At 35.0% G+C, this 21,596-nt stretch overlaps 1 protein-coding gene across 7 annotated transcripts in view; it reads right to left on the bottom strand.

Moving 5' to 3' along the window:
• Positions 1-333: 333 nt before the first annotated feature.
• vangl1 (VANGL planar cell polarity protein 1) overlaps positions 334-21,596 on the bottom strand; it is a 69,473-nt gene continuing 48,210 nt past the window's right edge. For 3 of the 7 annotated variants that reach the window (XM_068223355.1, XM_068223356.1, XM_073911781.1), the window contains 7 exons: positions 15,474-15,908; positions 14,036-14,211; positions 11,510-11,643; positions 8,247-8,282; positions 5,149-5,284; positions 4,138-4,372; positions 334-2,989 (listed from right to left, as the gene is read on the bottom strand). In XM_068223355.1, coding sequence (XP_068079456.1) covers positions 2,729-2,989; positions 4,138-4,372; positions 5,149-5,284; positions 8,247-8,282; positions 11,510-11,643; positions 14,036-14,211; positions 15,474-15,908 — 1,413 coding nt within the window. In that variant the 3' untranslated portion in view covers positions 334-2,728. 7 annotated transcript variants of the gene reach the window in all.

The raw sequence follows: 21,596 nt of genomic DNA, 5'->3' as shown, positions 1-21,596 counted from the left end.
AATCCCTTCAGAAAGTTCAGTGTCAGATTTGAATTTGTGAAATACAGTTTTTTTTTTAAATAACTTGTATAAATTTTACTGAGATGAAAACAGGCACAGCACTAAATCATAAAAAAATGGAGCTGATACTCATCAACATCAACTGATTTTCACCAAGTCATCAACATCAACCCACCATCCTTTAAACGGATAACCAGCGACATCTAGTGTTCTAGCAAAAAATGATTTGAATAATAAAGTTAGGGCAGCAGCAGTTACTCATCAGAATGTAATATTCATCTGCTTTCTTGTTCCTTTGAATCCTAGTCCACAATGCAGTCAATTCCAATGCAATTCAGCTGTCCAAAATGATTTTATATTTTATACCCATAATGGAAATTGATGAATACATTAATAAAACATATGCACATGCAGAGGTGTACACAAGTGTAAACTACATACAATAATAAATAAATTATATACATACAGTATAGTTTAATACATGAAATAGTCCATATTTATATGTATTTATATATACACAGATAAATGGGCAACAGCTCTGCAGACAACAAATTCCAGTTTGAAAGTGAACACAAAACAAATGTCTTTGCTGAACATATTATGCATGAAATATCCGACAATTTTCCTCTCACAGTGTTTTACTGTAACTCACTGTATAAATGATCTGAATAAGCCATATTTTTAAAATCATATTTCAGGTTAAGAAAGTGAAAACTTGTGCTTCTCTTGTGGTTTCAGTCTAAATTATTATTCAGTCTTATAAATTTGTACATGAAAGAATCTGATTTCTGACTTGTACTTTTTAAAAAATAAGTTCCTTAATTGAATGTGATGGTACTGTGTGATCAGACAGGACTAAACTGACAAAACACAATGGAAAATTGTGCTATTACAGCTAGAGAATGTAAATAACATAACCATAATTGTCCTTTATCAATACATACAAAAAGAAATCATATATTAGCCTTAGTGGAAAATCTCACCGAAGCAATAAAAAAAGGCATACAAGGTTGATTCTCTACTTTTGCTTCATAAGCAAACAAATTTCAAGCCTTAAAAAACAGTGAAGAGCAGGTTTATAAATGTGTTAGGCAGCATTAATGGGCTTGCATTTTGTAAACACAAGTCATTGAGAATGATGATGATGAACACGCGCACACACGCAGGCACACACAATAAAAAATAAATTAACTGTAAAAATACCTTATTCACAATTTAATTACCACACAAAAATGAGGTGAACTATAAATCACAATTTATTCATCACAAAGGAAAGGCTGTTTTTTTTTCCTGTAATATATTACTCCTTTTTCTTCCAACGTATAAAAATGGCAGAAATAAGAAAATGATCATGTTTGGCTATCATGCTATTATTATGGCACTGGCAAAGTTACAATTAACAGATAGTTTTCCATTATCTGTGATCTATGGGTGTTAAATTTAATTATGCTTTCGAATTACATTTTGGGACCTTAATCTGCCCAACAACTTTTGTTGTTTAAAATGTTTAATAAAGTGCTTCTTGTTGTAACCAGTGCTGGGAAAAGTTACTTCTGAAAGTAATGCATTTCAATATTGAGTTACTCCCCCCAAAAAAATAACTAGTTGCGTTACAGTTATGTTTTATGGTAAATAATGTTACATTACTTTAGAGTTACTTTTGCGTTATTTTTATTACCTGGCTGAGGCTTGATCTCTTTCAGAACTATTTTTTTCTTTCTTTTTAAATAGAGGAGTTCTGCAATTAACAATGCACTGTTTCACCTTAATTTACCTTAAAAAAACAGATAAACTTTTTGACCCCAGAGCTATACATGCCGTATATACATATTAAAGAAAGTTTAAAGCAGTGTGTTTGCTACTTTTGTACTATTTGTCTCAAGTGAAATCATTGTACATTGTACAATCCCCTTTTCTTTAATGTTAAAAATTATGAACACATTTTGTTATTGACAGCATGATTCATTGTGACTTCTTTCATTTTAGTTTAACAATTTATTTTTAAAAGCTAATTAATTAAACTAACTCAAATATTATAACTTCAATTTTGAAGGTAATGCATTACACTGTACTTGTTACTTAGAAAAGCAATACCCAAACACTGGTTATAACACATTATGATATAAATCTGGTAATGAGGTGCTTTTTCTGACCTATTTCTCTCTCTATCCTATTTCTTATCCAATTTATAATTTTGAAACTCCTAAATATTCATTTTATTGACATCTCAGCAGTATTGAAAGCAGACAAGATCTTTTTGCCGGTGCAGTTTCGCAATCCTCAAACAGTGTTTCCAAACTTACCTGATCTCATGATAATGAATAAACGCTCATTTGTGTTGTGGTAAACTGATAAAACATACAGGCCTCATAAGCATAGATATGCTAAACAATATCTGTTTGCAAAAGCAAAATGTTGACGTTTATCACAGTACTTAACTAGCATTTGTTCTATGCAAAACGAAACATACAGACAAGGAGCACAAATGCACAATCACACCAGTCAGCACTAGGTCATCAGATAACATACATTACAGGTACACTTTTTTTCTCTTGTTTTTTGTTCTCTTCTGTTCTCAGTAATAACAAATATTGTATCAAAATACATACATCATGTAAAATGCCATTTATAAACTGTGAAAAAGTGAAAAAAGAATTCCAAAACAAAATAGTACAAGTCCCAAATTTACAAGCGTAGAAAAGCAAATGGACGAGATCAACGCACTCCATCAGACAGACGTCTCAGACTGTAGTTGTAGTACAAACTTGTGTGATTTGGGATGGACGTACTCCTCTGACAGTTTGAGGTGCGGGATGGTTTTGCTGGTGACCACTAGGCTGAAGTCAGATGATTTCAGCTGGAACTCAGAGCCGTTCCGGAGGGGACTGGTGACGGATGCCTCGCTGACCAGTGTCCAGTGGCGAGTCTGAGAGCTCTCTCTCCCGTACTGCAGCGTGGGGCCGGCGGTCAGATAACTCTCCAGAAACGCCTAGAAGAGAACAAGAGTGCCCATATCTGTTCACTCATAGCTGCTGGTGCTGTAAGGACAGCTGATCTGAAGAGATCTTGTGTGAAGTATTTGGAACTGGGAATTACATTTTTTCATTGCATTATTCAATAACATTTTAGCATTTTAATTATAAATACAATAACTTAATAATTCTCAAATAGCTGAAAATAGTTCATTTGTTTCATTAAGGAAACAGATTGTGAGATTACACCTTAAAAATAAACAAATATTCATGAGAAAAATTATAAACTTTATAAAGTTTATTTGCAGGGCAAGAGAGGAGTTTGAGTTCAGGTAGATCCCTGCTGTTAGCAGCTAATGACCAATTAGGAATTGTTTTGAAGGGATGACTACTTACAAGGAGCACATCTATGGTACCGATATGGATTAGTCAATTAACAAAAGCCACATGTTTTTGGATGGTGGGAGGAAACCGGGGCACCCAGGGGAAACCCACGCAGGCACAGGGAGAACATCTAAACTCCACACAGAAATGCTGACTGGCTTGGTAAGGACTAGAACCAGTGACTTTCTTGCTGTGAGGCAACAGTGCTAACCACTGGGCCACCGTGCTGCCCATCTAGGAAAGGAGGAGGAGGAGAAGTACGGGTGGAAGGGGGGATTTTTCAAAACGAAGATGACTGTGATATGGAACACTTAGGTTATTTATGGTCACTCAGGAATCGTATGATTAGTGAATCATGAGTTGGCTAGTGCGGGACCAGCTGTGATCAATCATAAGCATGTGGTTCTTTTGAAATTAGTTTCTAAATAAACTTTACTTAAGTAATGGACCATAAATTGATACAAAAAAAATATGTGAGTAATTCTGGGCAAAATAAAAGAAACCCAAAGTTTTTGTCCTTTTTTTCTTATTTTATGTATCAAAATTTAGATTTATTTTCTTTTTAGAATTACTTATCTCATAATATTGATTTATATCCCTGAATTGTGAGAAAAAAAAGTTTACAGAAATGTGAAATGCAAAACTGCAATTATGACATTTTTTATTATTTAATCCTGTTACAGACACTTGAATCATATGAATTTGCAGCTTATTTACTGATGTCAAAAGTGAAAAGTCTATAGAATCACGTTTCACACTGTTGTCTGTGTCTTTGTCTCACCTTTGGGGTCATGTTGTTTGTAATGCAGAAAGCCAGGTGTGCCTGAATGCTGTCCATGCTGTGGCAGTGCTGCTGGCGGGTGGTGCGGAGGTATTTCTGCAGTGCTCGAGCCATGGAGGGAAAGATGGCCTGCGCCGCCTCACGTGGATCCATCTCATCTCCTGGTGGCTTCTTTTTCTCCTCATCCTGAAGCCGTCTAACATGTGTGAACGCCTCCTCTACTGCCACCACCAGTCTAGAGACACAATGATGTATATTAAAGAGCAGACCATATGTGTTTTATAAACTGCTGGTGTCCTGGGGTTTTCAGTAGCAACTGAATCTGAATCTTTATGGTTTACAAGGAATGATATGGAAAAAATTTAATATTCAGCAAGCTGCAAATCTGCAAATGACAATGCCCTGTGAATGCAACAGGAGAATGGTCAGGTCAATGATTTCAGCTGACAGAAAGACAATAACTGAAATAAAGGTCAACAAAAGAGCATATTTGAACAAACAACACATCAAAACTTGAAGAAGATGAGCTACAGCAGCAGAAGTAGAGCACAATGATGATACATACTCCTGTGGTTTTGCAATGGTGTGGGGGATACTTTGCACAACTGGCACCCTTACCTACGTTGCAAAATTTAAACACCACAGCATAATATTTCTGCTTACCATGTCCTTCCCTTTATGACCTTGGTGTACTCATCTTGTGATGCTACTATCAGCAGGATAACGCACCGTGTCATAAAGCTTAAATCATCTGAAACTGGTTTGGGAATGAACTGGCATGAGAGATTTCCATCAAAGATGTTGAGCTGACAAAACTGCAGCAGCTGGGTGATACTATCATGTCAGTATGGACCAGAATCTCAGAGGAATGTCTGTATTTATGACGCAAAGAATTAAGGCAAACAGGGGCCAACACAATATTAGAGGTGGCTTTATAAATTGGGAGATGAGTGTATTTTAAACTTAACAGCCACTATCTAGTTACACTATACAGTATCCATTTTCTCTTACCGTGCTTTGCGCTTACGGACTCGTCTATCATGCTCTGCTTCCTCGTAGTACAGCTCATTATGACTGGTGTCTCTCTGTCGTGCGGCAGCTGCCATTTTTGCTCGAGACTGAGCCGTTGCAGCATCACTTCCAGCACCTGTTGAAAAACAGTAGAGTAGGAAAAATTATCTTCATATCTTTTCATATCATGTAGTTACTAATCGTTACTTCTAACTACTAATTATGTCAAGCTTTCATATGGTACTATAAATAATTACAAAATACAGGTCAAAATACTGTATATTATAATCTACACTACCTGACATACGTCTTGTCATCTATTCAAGTTTTAGAAACAACATATAATAACTTGACTTTTAGTTGATCATTTGATATCAGAAGTGGCTTATATGAAAGGCAAAGGCCTCTAGATTTTACCAAAATAAATTATGATCATTCCTTGATATTTATTTTTACAGTGAGGTCTGACTTTGCTTAGACAAAAGTCTTGTCACATTATCAAAATTAATGTACAGTATAGAATATAAAGTCGATGTGCAGTGGAAAAAGAAATAATATTGTGTATGACTCCCATAATCTTAGACCACTGCATCCATACATCTCTACAATGACTCAAAAACTTAATAAAGTCATCTGGAATGACAAAGAAAGCATTCTTGCAGGACTCCCAACGTTCATCTTTGTATTAGTCTACAATGCCTCCATCATCTTACTCCAGACATGCTCAATAATGTTCATGTCTGGTGACTGGGCTGGCCAATCCTGGAGCACCTCGACCTTCTTTGCTGTCAGGAACTTTCATGTGGAGGCTGAGGAGAAGGAGCGCTATCCTACTGAAGAATTCCTGTGGTTCTCTCCTCTCCTGTGGTTTATAATGTAATGGGCAGCACAAATTAGTATGTGTCCCTATACTAATTGTAACCCCAAACCATGATTTTTCCTTCATCAAACTTGACTGATTTCTGTGAGAATCTTGGCTCCATGCAGGTTCCAATAGGTCTTCTGCAGTATTTGTAATGATTGGGATGCAGTTAATCAGATTATTCATCTGAAATATATACCTTTTGCCAAGTCAAGCTATTAACAGTTGCTCTTCCAACTGGGGTCAACGACAAGACTTTTGTCTGATAGTGTATTTATACTATATACATATAAATGTTAAACTAAATATCCCATTACTTAAACACTAATAATTTTTCCTATGTATAAATCTTAAATTTTTTTTCATCATTCACTGTGTTCGCCATTAGTAGTGCCAGACAGAAACTGCAGACTTTTTTTGCTATTTCTGCAGAGAGTTTATGATCTGCATGAGAGTTTTAAATCTGCAGATTTATGCAGAATGATTTTGGAAGTATCATAACTAAAAGCTTAATATATTGCATAAAAAATAATAGCTTTTTAACTTTTGTAATAATAGCTTTTTACAATACAAATCCAATTAGATCCACTTTATTTGATAAAAAAGCAAGTCTGTCATACAATATCTCTACTAAAAGACTGTATTGTAAATAAATTATATGAACTTTTCATATTAGTCGATAAGTATACTGAAATTAATTGAAAAACAATAAATATAAATTTACACACATTTACACATGTAATTAAAGAGACTCAATGATGGGCTAAAAATCTGCCGAAATCTGTGGAATTCTGCGCACGCAGATTCCGTGTGGGCCTAGCCATTATGTTTGCATATATTACTTACCAAATATAGGTAGGTCATTTACCAACCAAAAGTTATTTATTTTTAATTATTATTATTTGAAATAAATAAATTTATTTATTTAAAAAAAAGCATTTAATCAATTAAAAGTGACAGAGCTAAAATATTTCCCTTTTAAATTAAGGATGTTCTTTTGATTAAAATATTACAATTTTAGTTGCTTTTAACATTACATTGGTAATAAGAAATGTTTTTGAGCATTAAACCAGATAATTATACTAATTTCTGAAGGATCACCTGGCAGACTGAAGTAATGATGCTAAAAACTAAAAAGAAAAACTAGATAGATGGACAGACAGACAGAATCCTACCCCCCCAAAACTTGACACTGTATCTACTGCAAAAGACCCCCTAGCACTCAAGTACATCTTTATGTGGAATACGTTTGCGATTATCATACGCAAGGAATATTAACTGTGTGCGCATAGTAATGTAGTGAACAGAAACATTTATGCATATTTATCCATATTCAGGTCACAGATATAATTAATAATGCATGACAAGGGTAGCATGACTCTCCTCAGTAGCAGGGCAGGTCTGTGATCTCTAGCTCACGGAGTAACCTTCAGAAGTCACATTTTCTGAATATGAACCAACAAATCAGCCTCAACTGAGCTCTGATGAATAACATGACCAAGACAAAACATGTGCATGCAAACACACACAACATTAACATTTATGAGAAATATGACACTAAACTTCTTACACACAGACAAAAGCATGTTGTTAAGTGTAGACTATTCCAGAGCACTTTCAAACCAGAGGAGAAAAAATAGTAGTGGCTTTTTGGGGGGGAAAGAGGGGGGTATAGACTTCCTCGTGATGCATTATTAATAATCTGACAATCCGTGCAAAGCACAAAAAGAGCTACACGCTGCTGATTTTCATATACATGCACACACACTCTCTCTTTCTCTCTGACACACACACTCTCTCTTTCTCTCTGACACACACATTCCTGGCCTGGTTCAATAGCCACAGGCATAAAGGAAGGCTTGAGTGCTTTAGGGGGAATCTTGATCCCAAATATGCATCTCTGGATCAGGGTGTGAGTACGTTTCTTGTGTTGACAGCACATCGTAAATGTCAAAAAGAGTGAGAGAAAAAAGGGAGAGATACTGGGTGTGTTGAGAACTGGGGTGAGTGGGAATTATTGACTTTTAATGTGCAGATTTTTACAGCTTACTGTGGGAATTGCAAGTACAAGTGCCTTCATTTCACCTGAATCAATTTATCATCAAAGTTTGTGACCTTGTGCACGGTGTACAATGATTGCATGCACAAGCAAATAACTCTCATGACACGTGGAGCATTTCACAGCTCAGTGTTTCAGTGAAAGGGTTTTTGAATGCATTTCATCGTCCGAACTTACAATCGAAAAGATAGCTTTTCAGTTTGGCTTTAAACTCTGCAGAGAGAAACACAGATGGGGTATTAATTGATGGTGGAAACGGATTGACATGGCAGAGTTGCTGCATTAAAAGTGTGAATGGGTGTTTTGTTAAAGGGATAGTTCACCCAAAAAATTAACCCATTTACTTACAATCAAGTGGTTCTAAACTTTTATGAGTTTCTTTTTTCTGTTGAACATAAAACAAGATATTCTGAATAATGTCGGGATAAAAAGAAGCCATTGACTTCCATATTAAGAAATAGAATTGAAGTCAATGATGGTTTTTCTTCAGTATATTCTTCAACAGATCTTCATTCATGAAACTGAAATAATTTGGAAAAATATGTAAAGTAGGATATGCTGACCAAATAAAAAAAAATGTGGTAAACTATAACTTTAGGTCTACCTCCATTTAACAAGTCTAGGATGATATTATTTCTCAGATGTTCATTCATTCATTTATGTTTTACGCAGCAGATGGCCTTCCAGCTGCAACCCATCACTGGGAAATTCCCATGCACTCTCATTCACACACATAAACCATGGATAATTTAGCTTACCCAATTCACCTATAGCACGTGTCTGTGGGCGAAACTGGAGCACTGGGAGAACATGCAAACTCCACACAGAAATGTCAACTGGTCCAGCTGAGGCTCGAACCAGCGACCTTCTTGCTGTGAGGTGACATCACTACCCACTGCACTACCGCGCCACCTTCTTAGATGTTGCTTTTTTTAAAATCCTTTGTTAATCCTTCCTGATCCTTAGAATAAAGTTTGCTCAAGCAAGTGAAAACTGTACAAATAAGAATACACTGTTGATACAGTATACAGTGATAAAGATCAAGGGTAATCATTTAACAAATCAAAAAAATTAATTGTTAACACTTTCTAAAAAGTCTGTATTTTAAATGAAATAAAATAGCATTAATGTATTATTATAAACAACATCATAATGTGTTGTAATACCTTTTGAGTAATTGTAAGGACAGTAAATGCTGCTATTGCACTGCTGGTTAGACCTAAACTGCATTTCGTTGCATTGTACTTGTACATGTGTAATGACAATAAAGTTGAATCTAATCTAATCTAAATAATACTGAACAAAATTTTATATGCTGATTGGGCTAGTTCTCCCAAAAATGAAAATTACCTCATCATTTACTCTACCTCATGTGGTTTTAATCCTTTATGAGTTTCTTCTGTTAAACACAAAAGAAGATATTCTTCCATAGTAGAAAAAAAACCATGGAAGTTAATGGGTGCCAGGAACCAGCATTTTTCTAAATATCTTCTTTTGTATTTAACAGAGGAAAAAGAAAAAATCATGTAGGTTTTGATCAATTAAAGGGTGAGTAATTCAGTATAACAGCCTGATCTCACGAGAAAACGTAAGTATTTTATGTTTTGTCAGTTTAGTGGCTAATTCATATAATACACAGTCAGAAATGTCATAATTAAAGTGATGATCTAAATAGCAATGCAGCAAACTGACACTTTTTAAAATAAAATAATTGTTCACACAACACTATAATCATGAATGATAATTGATTCAGTATAAATGGTGCAATACCATTTTAAATGTCTTTTTATCTTGTTTATCTTGACATTTTAACCCCTGTTAATGTCACCTCAAAAACAATTAACATCCATAAGTAAACCTACAGAACACACTATAAATAAACCCACTTATTTGCTTTTAAAATTATTAATTATGAATTTAAAGGGCACCTATGATGAAAATCAACTTTTGGAAGCTCTTTGGACAGAACTGTGTGTATGTTTAGTGAGTCATATTGGAGTCATATAAACACAGTAAGTCTCTTTTTTTAAAATTTCCTGACGTTAAAATAGAACCAAAAACCAGTGATTTTGAGATCCACCGCAACGTGAGGTGGGAGTGCAATTTTTACCTCACAAAGAAATGATTGACAGGTTGCATGTTTCTAAAAAAACATGTACACACGTCCACAGAATAATTATTTTGCAGATAAACTGGGATTAAAATATGTTTCAACTCTCTGTGATTTTTATAAGTTTTATAAGTTTAAAACGTCTCAAAAAAAGCATGTTTGTAATAAAGTAAAATCACTATGTAATTCTTAACAGCTGTAATCATTATGGCAGCACAGTGTCAGTAAACGCATATGTGTGTGTGTGTGTGTGTGTGTGTGTGTGTGTGTGTGTGTGTGTGTGTGTGTGTGTGTGTACTGCAAATGGAATTTCGTTTCAGAAAGGCTTGAATTAATGCCACCAAAAATACATGAAATAAACTGACTAGATGTTTTTGACAAATGAGCTGTATTTCAGCTTCATCGGTGGCGGACAATCACTGATGACTGTTTATCTAACGTAACACATACAAAAGCAGACATGCACGTGGCAGTGGTGGGCAGGGAGAAGCAGTTCATTTGCATTTAAACCCACAGGCTATAATTACAGCCACACTGTAGTCAAGACACCAAAATGGGCAGATTCTGGAGGCTATAACAAATTATCTGATGGGTATTTTGAGCTGAAACTTTACAGACACATCATCACCTTAGAATTATAAGGTTCTATGCGCGTTTGGAACGATTTTGAAGTATTGAGCTTCAAAGTTTTTGCATTCCATAGCAAACAGTATGTGTGTAACAATTGATTTTTAAATAAAAAGTCTTAAAATGTAAACAACTTTCCATAATGAAAATAATTTGTCAATAATTTGTCACAAGAATATATCAATAACTCAATTTTGACAAAAATGTCAGATAGAATCTTATAATTATAAGGTGACGACATTCTAGAGACACCAAAGGCTTATCTTACATCTGTTAAAAGGGGTAAAATAGGTGCCCTTTAAAAAATAAGCGTTAAATCTTATGTCAGTTTGGTTTATCAAATATAAAGCTCTAATATTTTACATTTAACGTACATTGCATTGCTCAGATAATTTACTGTAATGCTGAAAGAACCAGACAACAATCGTTCATTCTTAATCCTCATTCTTTTGATTGGCAGGTTGAGACATTGATTTTGTCGTGTTTTCTTTTCTTCAGAAGCTTAAAAGGTAATTCTTTGGACAATAATCTTTAAGTAGGAGACATTGATTCTTAAATCTAGGAGAAATATTTAATATAAGACCACCATATTTATCAAAGTGAACACCTTTCATATAGACAACTTTAATCAACTCAATCACAAAGTCTTGTTTAAGAAATCAAGCATAAGGTCAGAAAACAGTCAGACTCAGATTAAACTCACCATCCACATTATAGACTTTCAGCCCGGCCAGATGTTTAGCCGCCCTGGACTTAGCAGCTGTCAGTAGGGCAGGGTTGTGAACTGTGAAATCCTTATAATAGTGCTCAAGAATTACCAGGGCTGCCCGCTGAATACTACACAGAAAAAAAAAAGAGAGAGAGAGAGAGAGAGAGAGAGAGAGAGAGAGAGAGAGAGAGAGAGAGAGAGAGAGAGGGTGAGAGAAACCTTGTAATGTTCACTGATAATAGGGGTTTGGTTGTCTATTCAAACACAATCCCATCATGCATTTCATTAAACGGACATCAGATACTAACAGATTTCCCTCTGACATATGTGTGTGTGTGTTGTTGCTTGACTCTGCAGCAGCACTGAATCAGAAATGTTCAGCCAATGAAACAATGAAAGCAGGAACAAAGGAAAGCGTCGGGCAGGAGAAAGGAAGGGAGAGGGGAAGCAACGCAGGGCAAAGTAGGGAGTGTCTGTAATGGAGTGATTAATGGACCATTTTCCCTTGGCCCAAACTCAACTCATTATTAATACATTAAACAGCACACACACACATACACAGTTTATGTATGTAGACAATATCTCAGCCCAATTAGAGGCAAAACTATCCCTGGGAAAAAAAAAATTACCACAAAAAAAGTTTTTTTAATTTATGCTGTAGCTGTGTTATTGTTTTATTGTTTTATTTCTGCTGATGATGACACTTCTTCTGAATTTAAATTCGTAAAAAAATATTTTTTAAAATGTTGTTAGATGATTTAGCATTTTTGCCATGTAACAATTCTTTGTCATCGTGATCGGCTGATACCGAATACAGATTCTGATGCTTTAGGCTTTATATAACCTAAATATTTTTTAAAGCACATTTTCCCTCTAAGTATGATCCTGATGTTGAGATCTCAACTTACCTAAGATAATAAATGAAGGATGTTGCATATAATCCTTTCAACACATCTCTTATAACCATTTAGTGTGGACATGTCATGGTCAAAAGCAGCTTTACTCTATCTGTAAACGAACACTTGCGATCGGTTCATGTGATCGGCCAGATTAGAGACTACCGATTATATAAAAAGTGATTATCGGCCGATACTGATCTCTGGCCGATCGATCAAAGCATCCTTATAATTTTCTGAAAAGAAAAAAAGAAATCTGAAAGATATAATTACTCAACCCCCTACTTATAAATACATAACTACACACTTTTTTTCTTCCACGGCTGCACATAAAGACAGAAGTACTAAACAGAGCAAATTAACATGAGTCTGCAATATCCTAAAAGTGCTGATGGGAGTGTGAAGTTAATCAGTTGTTTCTACTGACAATTTGGCAAATTGAAGAAGCCAGACACAGAATATATTTCTATAATCCCAAAAATAATCTGACAAGAGTTCAAAAGACCTGTTATTGCTTTTTAATAAAATGTAACACTAATTTAAGACTTAAAAACTTTTACTTCTCTGCCTCCTTCCAGCAGCCATGTCAAGAAAAAGGGTTAAGACATGCTTTATATGCATTAAATGTCACAAATGCCAGTATATAGACCTTAGCAAATAACCTTGCCACCCGTTTCACAAAACTTAAAAAACGAACTACCGCTTACAGTATGCGAGGTGTTAGCGTCTATGGGGCTGAGATTAATTTGACATTATTCTCTCCTCTGGCTGCCGTCATCAGTCTCACACTATTTTTTTTTATTTTTTTGAAAGTGTTATTAACACCATCATGAAGTTTTCTTTTATTATTACAGCAAACAGGGCTGTAAAAAATATTTGTTGTACTCTCCCATTTACTGCGCTTTAAGTTTACCCAACCATGATGCCTTCTACTACTGAGAAACCTGGAAATGTGAAAAGGGTTCATACTCTCCTCTTGTAGTTTTTGTAAATTCCTGCAACTAATTGTTCTATAAGAACACTTCACATCACTTTTTCTGTCTTTAATAATTGCTGACAGAAGCATTTTTGTACCAAAATTAGGCAAACTGTTGGTAAATCTGGGATTTAGTTGGTTTAATAAACATTATCAAAAATAAAAAGTATGCAACACTTCTTGGATTTCAATAAGGAACTGCAAATGCTTGTTTATTTGTTAAAGGTGTTTATTTGTATCAAGTTTCTTGAATATGTCAGTTCACAGAATCAGAAGTAGAAAATTTTTGGAACTTTTTTGGTACTCTAGAGTGAATTGAGTTTAATTGGAACTTATAATATACAGAACTATAAAACATTTAAACAGCATATATCATATGTTTTTAAGTTAGTTTCACAACCTAATCATGAGAGGAGCATGTGACATGATTGATCGTGGCTGGTCTCTCATCCGCACTCATTAATAAACCAATCAGATTATTCCAAACTTAATAAATAACCTGTATCACCTTACTCCCTTATCTTTGACCAGGCAAGAGCTCTGGTTGGGTTCTCTTCCAGGACAGCATGCCAAACCTGCTATTATTATCAAGCAATATCTAAGTGTGAACTCTTGCATTAGTGTTTGTTTATAAATATCAGCTGGTACCTGAGTTGTCCCATGTTATAGTGGTGAGTTTCTCCATCAGTGGAGCGAACGACACATAGAGAGAAGCAGGGCTGCAGATGTCGGATCTCCAGCAGAACCACTGCCAGGTAATGGATGAACAGCAGAGCATCCACCAGTGATACTGCAAACTGCACTATGCCTTGGTAGTTATCATCCTGTCAATCAAACACAGTGCAACAATACACCAAGGGGATCAAAAAAACCTGCACTGGGTTCAGTGGTGTTCTTCAAAGAAAATAGATGCTGTTTTATCTTCATTTTCAGGATATATATAGTATAGTCCCACTTTGTAGTGTATTGTACTGCTTATTGGGTGAAGAGCTTAGGTTTAGGGTAGGTGTAATTATAGTTGAAACTACAGAAATTAAATACTGATTTAGATGCAGGAAATTATTTTTCAATATTAATACAATGTGAAATACATTAATGTGAATGTACTGTGTTAAAAGATTATATTAAATGTACTGTAAGTAGGCCAACATAGTTCAATGCACTAAATATAAAGTCCTTTCATTTTAGGGATGTCCAGATTCAATTACATGATTGGAAATCAGACCCAATCACATGGTTTCATACTCGCTTGGAATTGGATGTTACCTCCCGATCAGGACTCGAATATATATGTACATTATTTTTTAACACATCTATAGTTATGCGTTGGCACAGAGCTAGACCTCTTTCATGACTTCACACAGAAACAGCAACGCATCCGGCATGACATCACTTTGTTGCAGAGACGCTATTGGTTAAATGCCGGCAAAGTAGAACTGATGTTATTTATTACTTAAATGTTTAATCTACCTCACAGAAGTGCTGTGTTTGTAAATAGAAGTGTTGAATGTTAAAATAAGGTAAATTAGACATAAAAAATATAGAACATCATGGATCTGTTCCTTCTCTCTTCTTTATTCTTTTTATGGATTATAGAAGTATCGGATCGGGTTTTGGTATTAGTAGATACTCAAAATCAAATGACTCAGACTTGAGGGCAAAAAAATCTGATCGGGACATAGTATTATTACATTTGTTTCTACAGAAATATTTCAAATTCTTCAATGCAGTTAAACTCTCATGCACTTTTATAATCAAAAATCTGAATCCTACACGTTCAAATGTCAAATTTAAGAAAAATTCATGGAAGATAAAAAAAGTTTCTACTACTAATAAGAAGAACTTCAAAAACTCCTAAACCTTGAATGCTGATGTAAGCATCATATTACATATATATTCTTAACTTCTTGTAAATTATACTGTTAGATGTGTAATTTAAGTGCAGCATCACAAAGAATAATAATCACATGTGTATGTTAGAGTATCTACTCTAATAAAAGACAATTTGCACATCTACAATTTAGCAGATCTCATCAAGAACATGTTTCTCTTGCCACTTTTTTTATTTTCAGACATGTGCCCTTACCTGTGAGTCCAATATGCGCACTCCAAAAAACAGCCAATAGGACAGCAGCAGGAGGAGTGTCAGTAAACCCAGCAGGGCACGAAACACTGCTATCCTGGGCAGAGAAGCTCTTGTCGGCCGCATAAACAGAGCCCAGCCGGCCAGCAGCAGGATGAGGAGCTTGAAGGCCAGTGAGAGAAACAGGCCTTCACATGCAGTACCGCAAGTCTGCAGGCGCTCCGGCCACATTAACTGTGGCAAAATCAGGAAGGACAGAGGGGTGACCAGGACCAGCAGACCCAAGAGGAGGGTCAGGGCCAACGGAAGGAAGCGTATACAGTTTAATTTCTCAACTGGACCCTCCGTGTCCTTCCCAAAGCCTGCCAGGTCCTCTTGAGACAAGCTGTGGTCTGATGTTCCAGTGACCGCCGTGGTGGTTTCACCCCAGTTGTCATCCTGTCGAGAGATCAGTCGCTTAGATCACACGCATAAAAAATTCAACATGCTCCTAAAAGCCCCATTCATAACCCAAGCGCAGCACTCAGCTATTGATCAGCCCACGTTTCCCTCGGTGCTGATGAAATGACAAATCTGTTAATCCAGACAGACAGTATGGAAGTACCCAGGTCTCCCTCATCAGCATATATTAATGACAAATACTCAAAACTCACATACATCTGCATATGAATGAGCCGGAGAACTGAGAGGCTGACTGACAACAAATGAAAACGTTTTAACAGTAAGACGTCTGAGCGAACGCCGTCGGAATGTGAAATGCCGCGCAAATTAGAATTCCATTATGGAATATTATACGCAGTAAGAACAATAATTCATCTGCAACTATATTTATTTATGGATTCGTCTGGTTATTTATGGATTTATTTCTATGGGGAGAGACTGTGTTTTGTATGGTAATGTAGTTTAGCCAATTTAATCAGAACTGAGAAAGTTTCCATTTTCTGGAAAATGGTAGCAATAATATTATCATAATAATAACAGACAAAACAAAAAAGTGCAGCACACAGAAATTACTGGAATCTAAATGACCTGAAGAACCAAAAGTCATGATTTTTTTTTTTTTTTTTTGGACAAAGTAAGGCCCGATCCCAATTCTATTTTTGTACCCCTTCCCCTTTACAACCGAGGGTTAAAGGGAAGGGCTTCAAAATTTACCTCTAAAAGAACTGGGACAGCACTACAGCACCTGCACACGTCATCATATGTCATCTTGGTTTATGTGAGATCAGACGAATGCGACTGCTGTAGTTATTCTAGTTGCGTTATTTTTGGTATTTATCTTTAGGAAATCACTAAAGGCATATATCATGTTATCATAATAATCGAATGTGGCTATAAGATCATAACTATACTGTGTATTTACACAGTGGCCATATTAATCTTTGTAAACACACAAAAACATTAACAGTATACAGTAGCAGACACTGTAAAAGCTCATTCTTAGCCACTAGACATTACTGACAGGGTATTCGAGTGTCATCAAGTGTCAGAATGTTGTGGGACTGCTGTACAGGAGTTATTATTAAAGATTAAAAATAAAAAAAAATTTGCTTGGTGCATCTGACTTAATAAGACTTAACTTTATAGCCTTTGTGTTTTGTGCCTTATGTTGTTATGAAATAACTTATCAAGAAACAGTAATGTGCACACATCTAGGATGCTTGATTAAAAACAAACACTGAAAAAAGGATCAAAAGAAAATCGACACACTGCCAATTTAGCTCTCAAAAAGTTTTTAAAGTGACAACGTTCTGACCTACAGTCAGTACATGGTCTTCATCAGGTTAAACAAGACAAATGAAGAACTCAAGAAATAGTAGTACAGCTCTACACATCACACCTGCAAACAATAATGACACCACCAACTAACAAGCCAGTAAACATGAATGAAATAACTTCACATGAATCTGTGTGCTGACGACGTATGCATTACTAGTGTACTAAAAGATCACATTCTTTAGTAGTACGTGCAGTGATCAATGTGTTGACTGCATTTCTTTAGCAGAAAAAATTAGCCCAAGTGCTAACTTAATGTTTCATTAATAAGGAAATGAAAGTGTTGGCTGCATTTGTTTTGCACTAAAATTATTCATTGGTAATGTTTTTGCAATGTGTTATAAGCTTTCAAACAGCATGTGTATATATTTTCTGCAAATAAATGGCAAATTGTGGCATAACATGAGCGTCTTGTGCTTTACTGATGACGTCACAAGTGACTAGTCGACTCGAATTTGATAACATAAAAAAAAAATCTTTCTTTCCAAAAATCTTAAGTTGTTTAACTCCTACTTCATATATGTACAGTAAATTCCTAAAATAACTACATCCTCTTCAATTTGTTTTTAAATACAATTAATCTTTGCTATAACTACAAGCATCATTGTTTATTGTGCCTAAATGATTTAAACTTGACTGGAATGTTTGGACAGATTCAGTCCTTAAAAATTCACTGTGTTCTAGTTAATCTTACAACTTGTGAGATGTTTACATCTATGGTTTTTTCTCACTGGACAATAAAAAAAGACAGAAATGGGTTTTCCCTTCTACTTTGCAAAACATGCACCAATGTTCAAAAATAACTTCATGAGTGATCATGAGATGCGAGGAAGTGGCAGATGGAAAAGGTTAAAGAAGCGAATTGTGTTGTAAAAGCTTGTAGAAACACAAACACAGATGCACATGGGTGTCTTTATTTAAAAAATAGAGCTCATGAGGTAACAAGATCAACATCCGAAAGAGTTTATCTAGCAGCAGAGATAAAACACTGCTGTCATCTCAACAGATTAACAACAGACTGCAGTTCAAACTTATTATCAAACATATTATCAAACATAATAAACAGCTACTGTATATGTGACTAAAAAGATTGAAGGGTGAAATATCTTTTCATCACAAAAAGACAATTGAAAACCATTTAGCAAGTCTCAAATTGTTCAAAAGCGCTAAGACTTTTGTTTATAAAGCACTAAACACCCCAAGTGCTTCATTAAAAATGAACAAATGAGTGGTTTTGTTGAGTTATATCTGTATAAAGTCACTTCTTGCATTAGAAACCAAAATAAAATGCAGTACCTGACCATTTTTAAGGACCACATTTCATTTTTTGCTAGTTTAATCTTAAGATTTTAAATATCTACTTAAAATATACATAAATACATTAATTATCCCTACTAGTGTTCTCCTTCCTTCAATAAAAGTCTCATACAACAAGTCAGGCTCATTGTGATTAAGTTTCAGTCATATATTTTTAATGAATCTTATGAACCAGTTAAACGTTGTTTACTCTAAATGCTAATTGTATTTGGGTACTAAATAATTTGTTTTTATCTAGCCCTTGTGAAAGAACAATAAACTGTTTTATTAATTATTCAAATCAAATAGCTACTGTATATGTGATAAAAGATTAAAGATTAAAGGGTGAAATATATTTTGAATTGAAATAGTATTTATTAATGAGTCTGTTCACTCCAAAAAGAAAATTGAAAACCATTTACCAACTCTTATATTGTTCAAAACCCTGAGACTTTCGTTTATAAAGTACTAAACACTCCAAGTGCTTCATTAAAAATAATTTTTTAGGAACAAATTATTGGTTTTATTCAAGATGTCTGAAAGAAACGATCCCTTTATGTTTGAAATGACAGGATGAGTAAATGAAGATAACATTTTTACTTGAGGGTTAACTAATTGTTTAATATGCCAACATATTCGAGGCCATTGTTTCAAAGATCAAGCGTAATTGTCATGATTTCCCACAGCTTGATAGTTTAAATAGGCAAGGGCATTATGGAGAATAAATTAACCAAAGCATTTTAACATTTTATCTCTGTGTTAATTGAAAAAGTGAATTCTTTGTGGCCAGAGGGGAGACTATTGTACAGCACAGTGGTCTGATCTGTGCCATTTTGCCCACGGTCCACATTACTGAATGTGCTTCCCCCACCGAGACAGACAAAAGAAGCACACAGCGCAGCTAATATACTGTGTGTGTGTGTGTGTGTGTTCAGCTTGACTCGTGTACAGCTCATTTCCCTCTCACAGAGCCATGGTCGGCACTGTAGAATGAAAAGCAGGAAGAGAGAGAGAGTTAGCGGTAAACAAGTGCGAGAAACCCCTGCACCTCTCTCCACCCTCCATCCTTTTCCTCTCATTTTTCCAAAATAAACTGCCATTGGCATTTCACTCAGGTTTACAACTTGGATTTGCAGCATTGCAGGCACAGGAACACAAATAAAAACAATGATATGAAAAATGCAGTTATGTAGTATGTAACAGGTAAATTCTGAAGTGAAAATAACATGTTGATATTTGAACGTTTTGCCTTTTGATGGGACTTATACCATAATGAAAATGTGGATTTTGAACAGCTAGATTAAGCACAAGTGTGCAGTATTTGTTGTATGATAAAACGTGAATGCATCATCAAGTTATGTTTACCACAGGTTTACTTTACCTTAAATATTATTCATTTTGGTTCCAATTTAAATGCTTATTATTGTTTCGTATATCAACTTGTTTGTACTTTTGATTATATATTTTTGTTTGCGTAGGCTTTAGTGGCAAATATTTCAGGTGAAGTGTGCTGCTTGTTTGTTTGTTTTGTTTAGCTGTATGTTTGTTATGATGTCTTGACTCTGTTTGATTTAGGTACTTCTTAGGAAGTCCCCTAGGGAGTACCCTAAAACATACTATGGGCTGCATAATATTTTTTTAAAAATATATTTAATATTTGAATTTTTTTTTGTGACATATTGCAAAATCAAAACAATTTATCATAAGATTTCTACTTCACAAATAAAGTGGTTATCAGAGGTTACTATGTCAAATTAATGAAGTCCATACCTGAGAAATGTACAGTAAAGCTCCTGAAATAACTCTACATCCTCTTCAATATTTTTAATACAATTTTTTCATCTTTACAATGAAAAATATTTTTTTTTTCATCTTTGCTAAAACTACATATGTTATTGTTTACGTGTTGATTATATATTTTTGTTTGCTTAGGCTTTAGACTGTGTGAAGTGTGCTGGTTGTTTGTTTGTTTTATTTAGCTGTATGTACTCGGTTTGATTTAGGCACATCCTTTCAGTACAGCAGCTGACTCTGAAAGGTCAGAAGTTCGCATGTCTCATTATAACCCTGGGCTATTAACTTGAATGAGAGGCAAAAAGAATCAAAGTCGAGCAGTCTTGTGCATCTGGGGTGAAAGAGGAGAAAGTTAAACAGACATCTGTCAACGCTGATGAGGCTGTAATGTATACATTTTAGCACCAGTTCCATTGTCCAGAAGTCACTAGGATTTGGCTAAGAGTGAAACACAAGCTCAAGGTATTTTCAAGTAATAATCAGTAATAATTGCAAGATATCCTTTTAAACTTAAACTATAAAAACCGCTGGGTTACACATAATTCATTCATGTTGTCCCAACACAAATAAATTAACCTAATCGTTGAATTTCAAGTGTAATCAACTTAAAATATTTTTTTTCCAAAAACACATTTTTTTATTATTTTTTTCAACTTATTTGAAATAAGTAGTTTGAACAAGCAGCATTTATTTATTTATTTATTTATTTTTTGAGTGTATGTTTCCTTTAAATGATGATTTGAATGGTCTCACTCGATAGGGCATTAACAGTGATTATTAGCTGATAGATATGGGCTGTTATAGGGCCTTCTGCACCTACTGGTAGGGTCAGAAGGCTGTAATCATCCATCCACATAGTTTATCAGCATATGCTGCTGCGGCCAGAGGTTACCGAGATTTATTTACATTATTTATTAAATTTCCCATTAATTGTATTTTATTAACGTCTAACCCAACCCTAAACCCAACCATCACTGTAATGTAAAAACAGATCTGGATCTAGAGTTTTCTCTATTAGTATAGCTGATTAAATGTGGATGAATGATAACATCCCTTCTGAGCTTACTAGTAGGCACCCAGAAGGCACCTACTGGCCCATATCTATCAGCCGATAACCCCTAATAACGCTTATTCAATTGAATGCTAACATTGAAAGCGGGTGGTTTAGGTCTGTTTACGGTAATTTTTTAGTTAGGAGCCTCAGAAGTCTACTGGCGAATGATTTTGTAAAAAGTAGCATCACTATCTTTTATTGTTCAC

The sequence above is a fragment of the Danio rerio genome, chromosome 9, assembly GCF_049306965.1.
Source record: "Danio rerio strain Tuebingen ecotype United States chromosome 9, GRCz12tu, whole genome shotgun sequence".
In the NCBI taxonomy this organism is placed as follows: Eukaryota; Metazoa; Chordata; class Actinopteri; order Cypriniformes; family Danionidae; genus Danio; species Danio rerio.
This window is presented reverse-complemented; position numbering and strand designations above follow the sequence as displayed.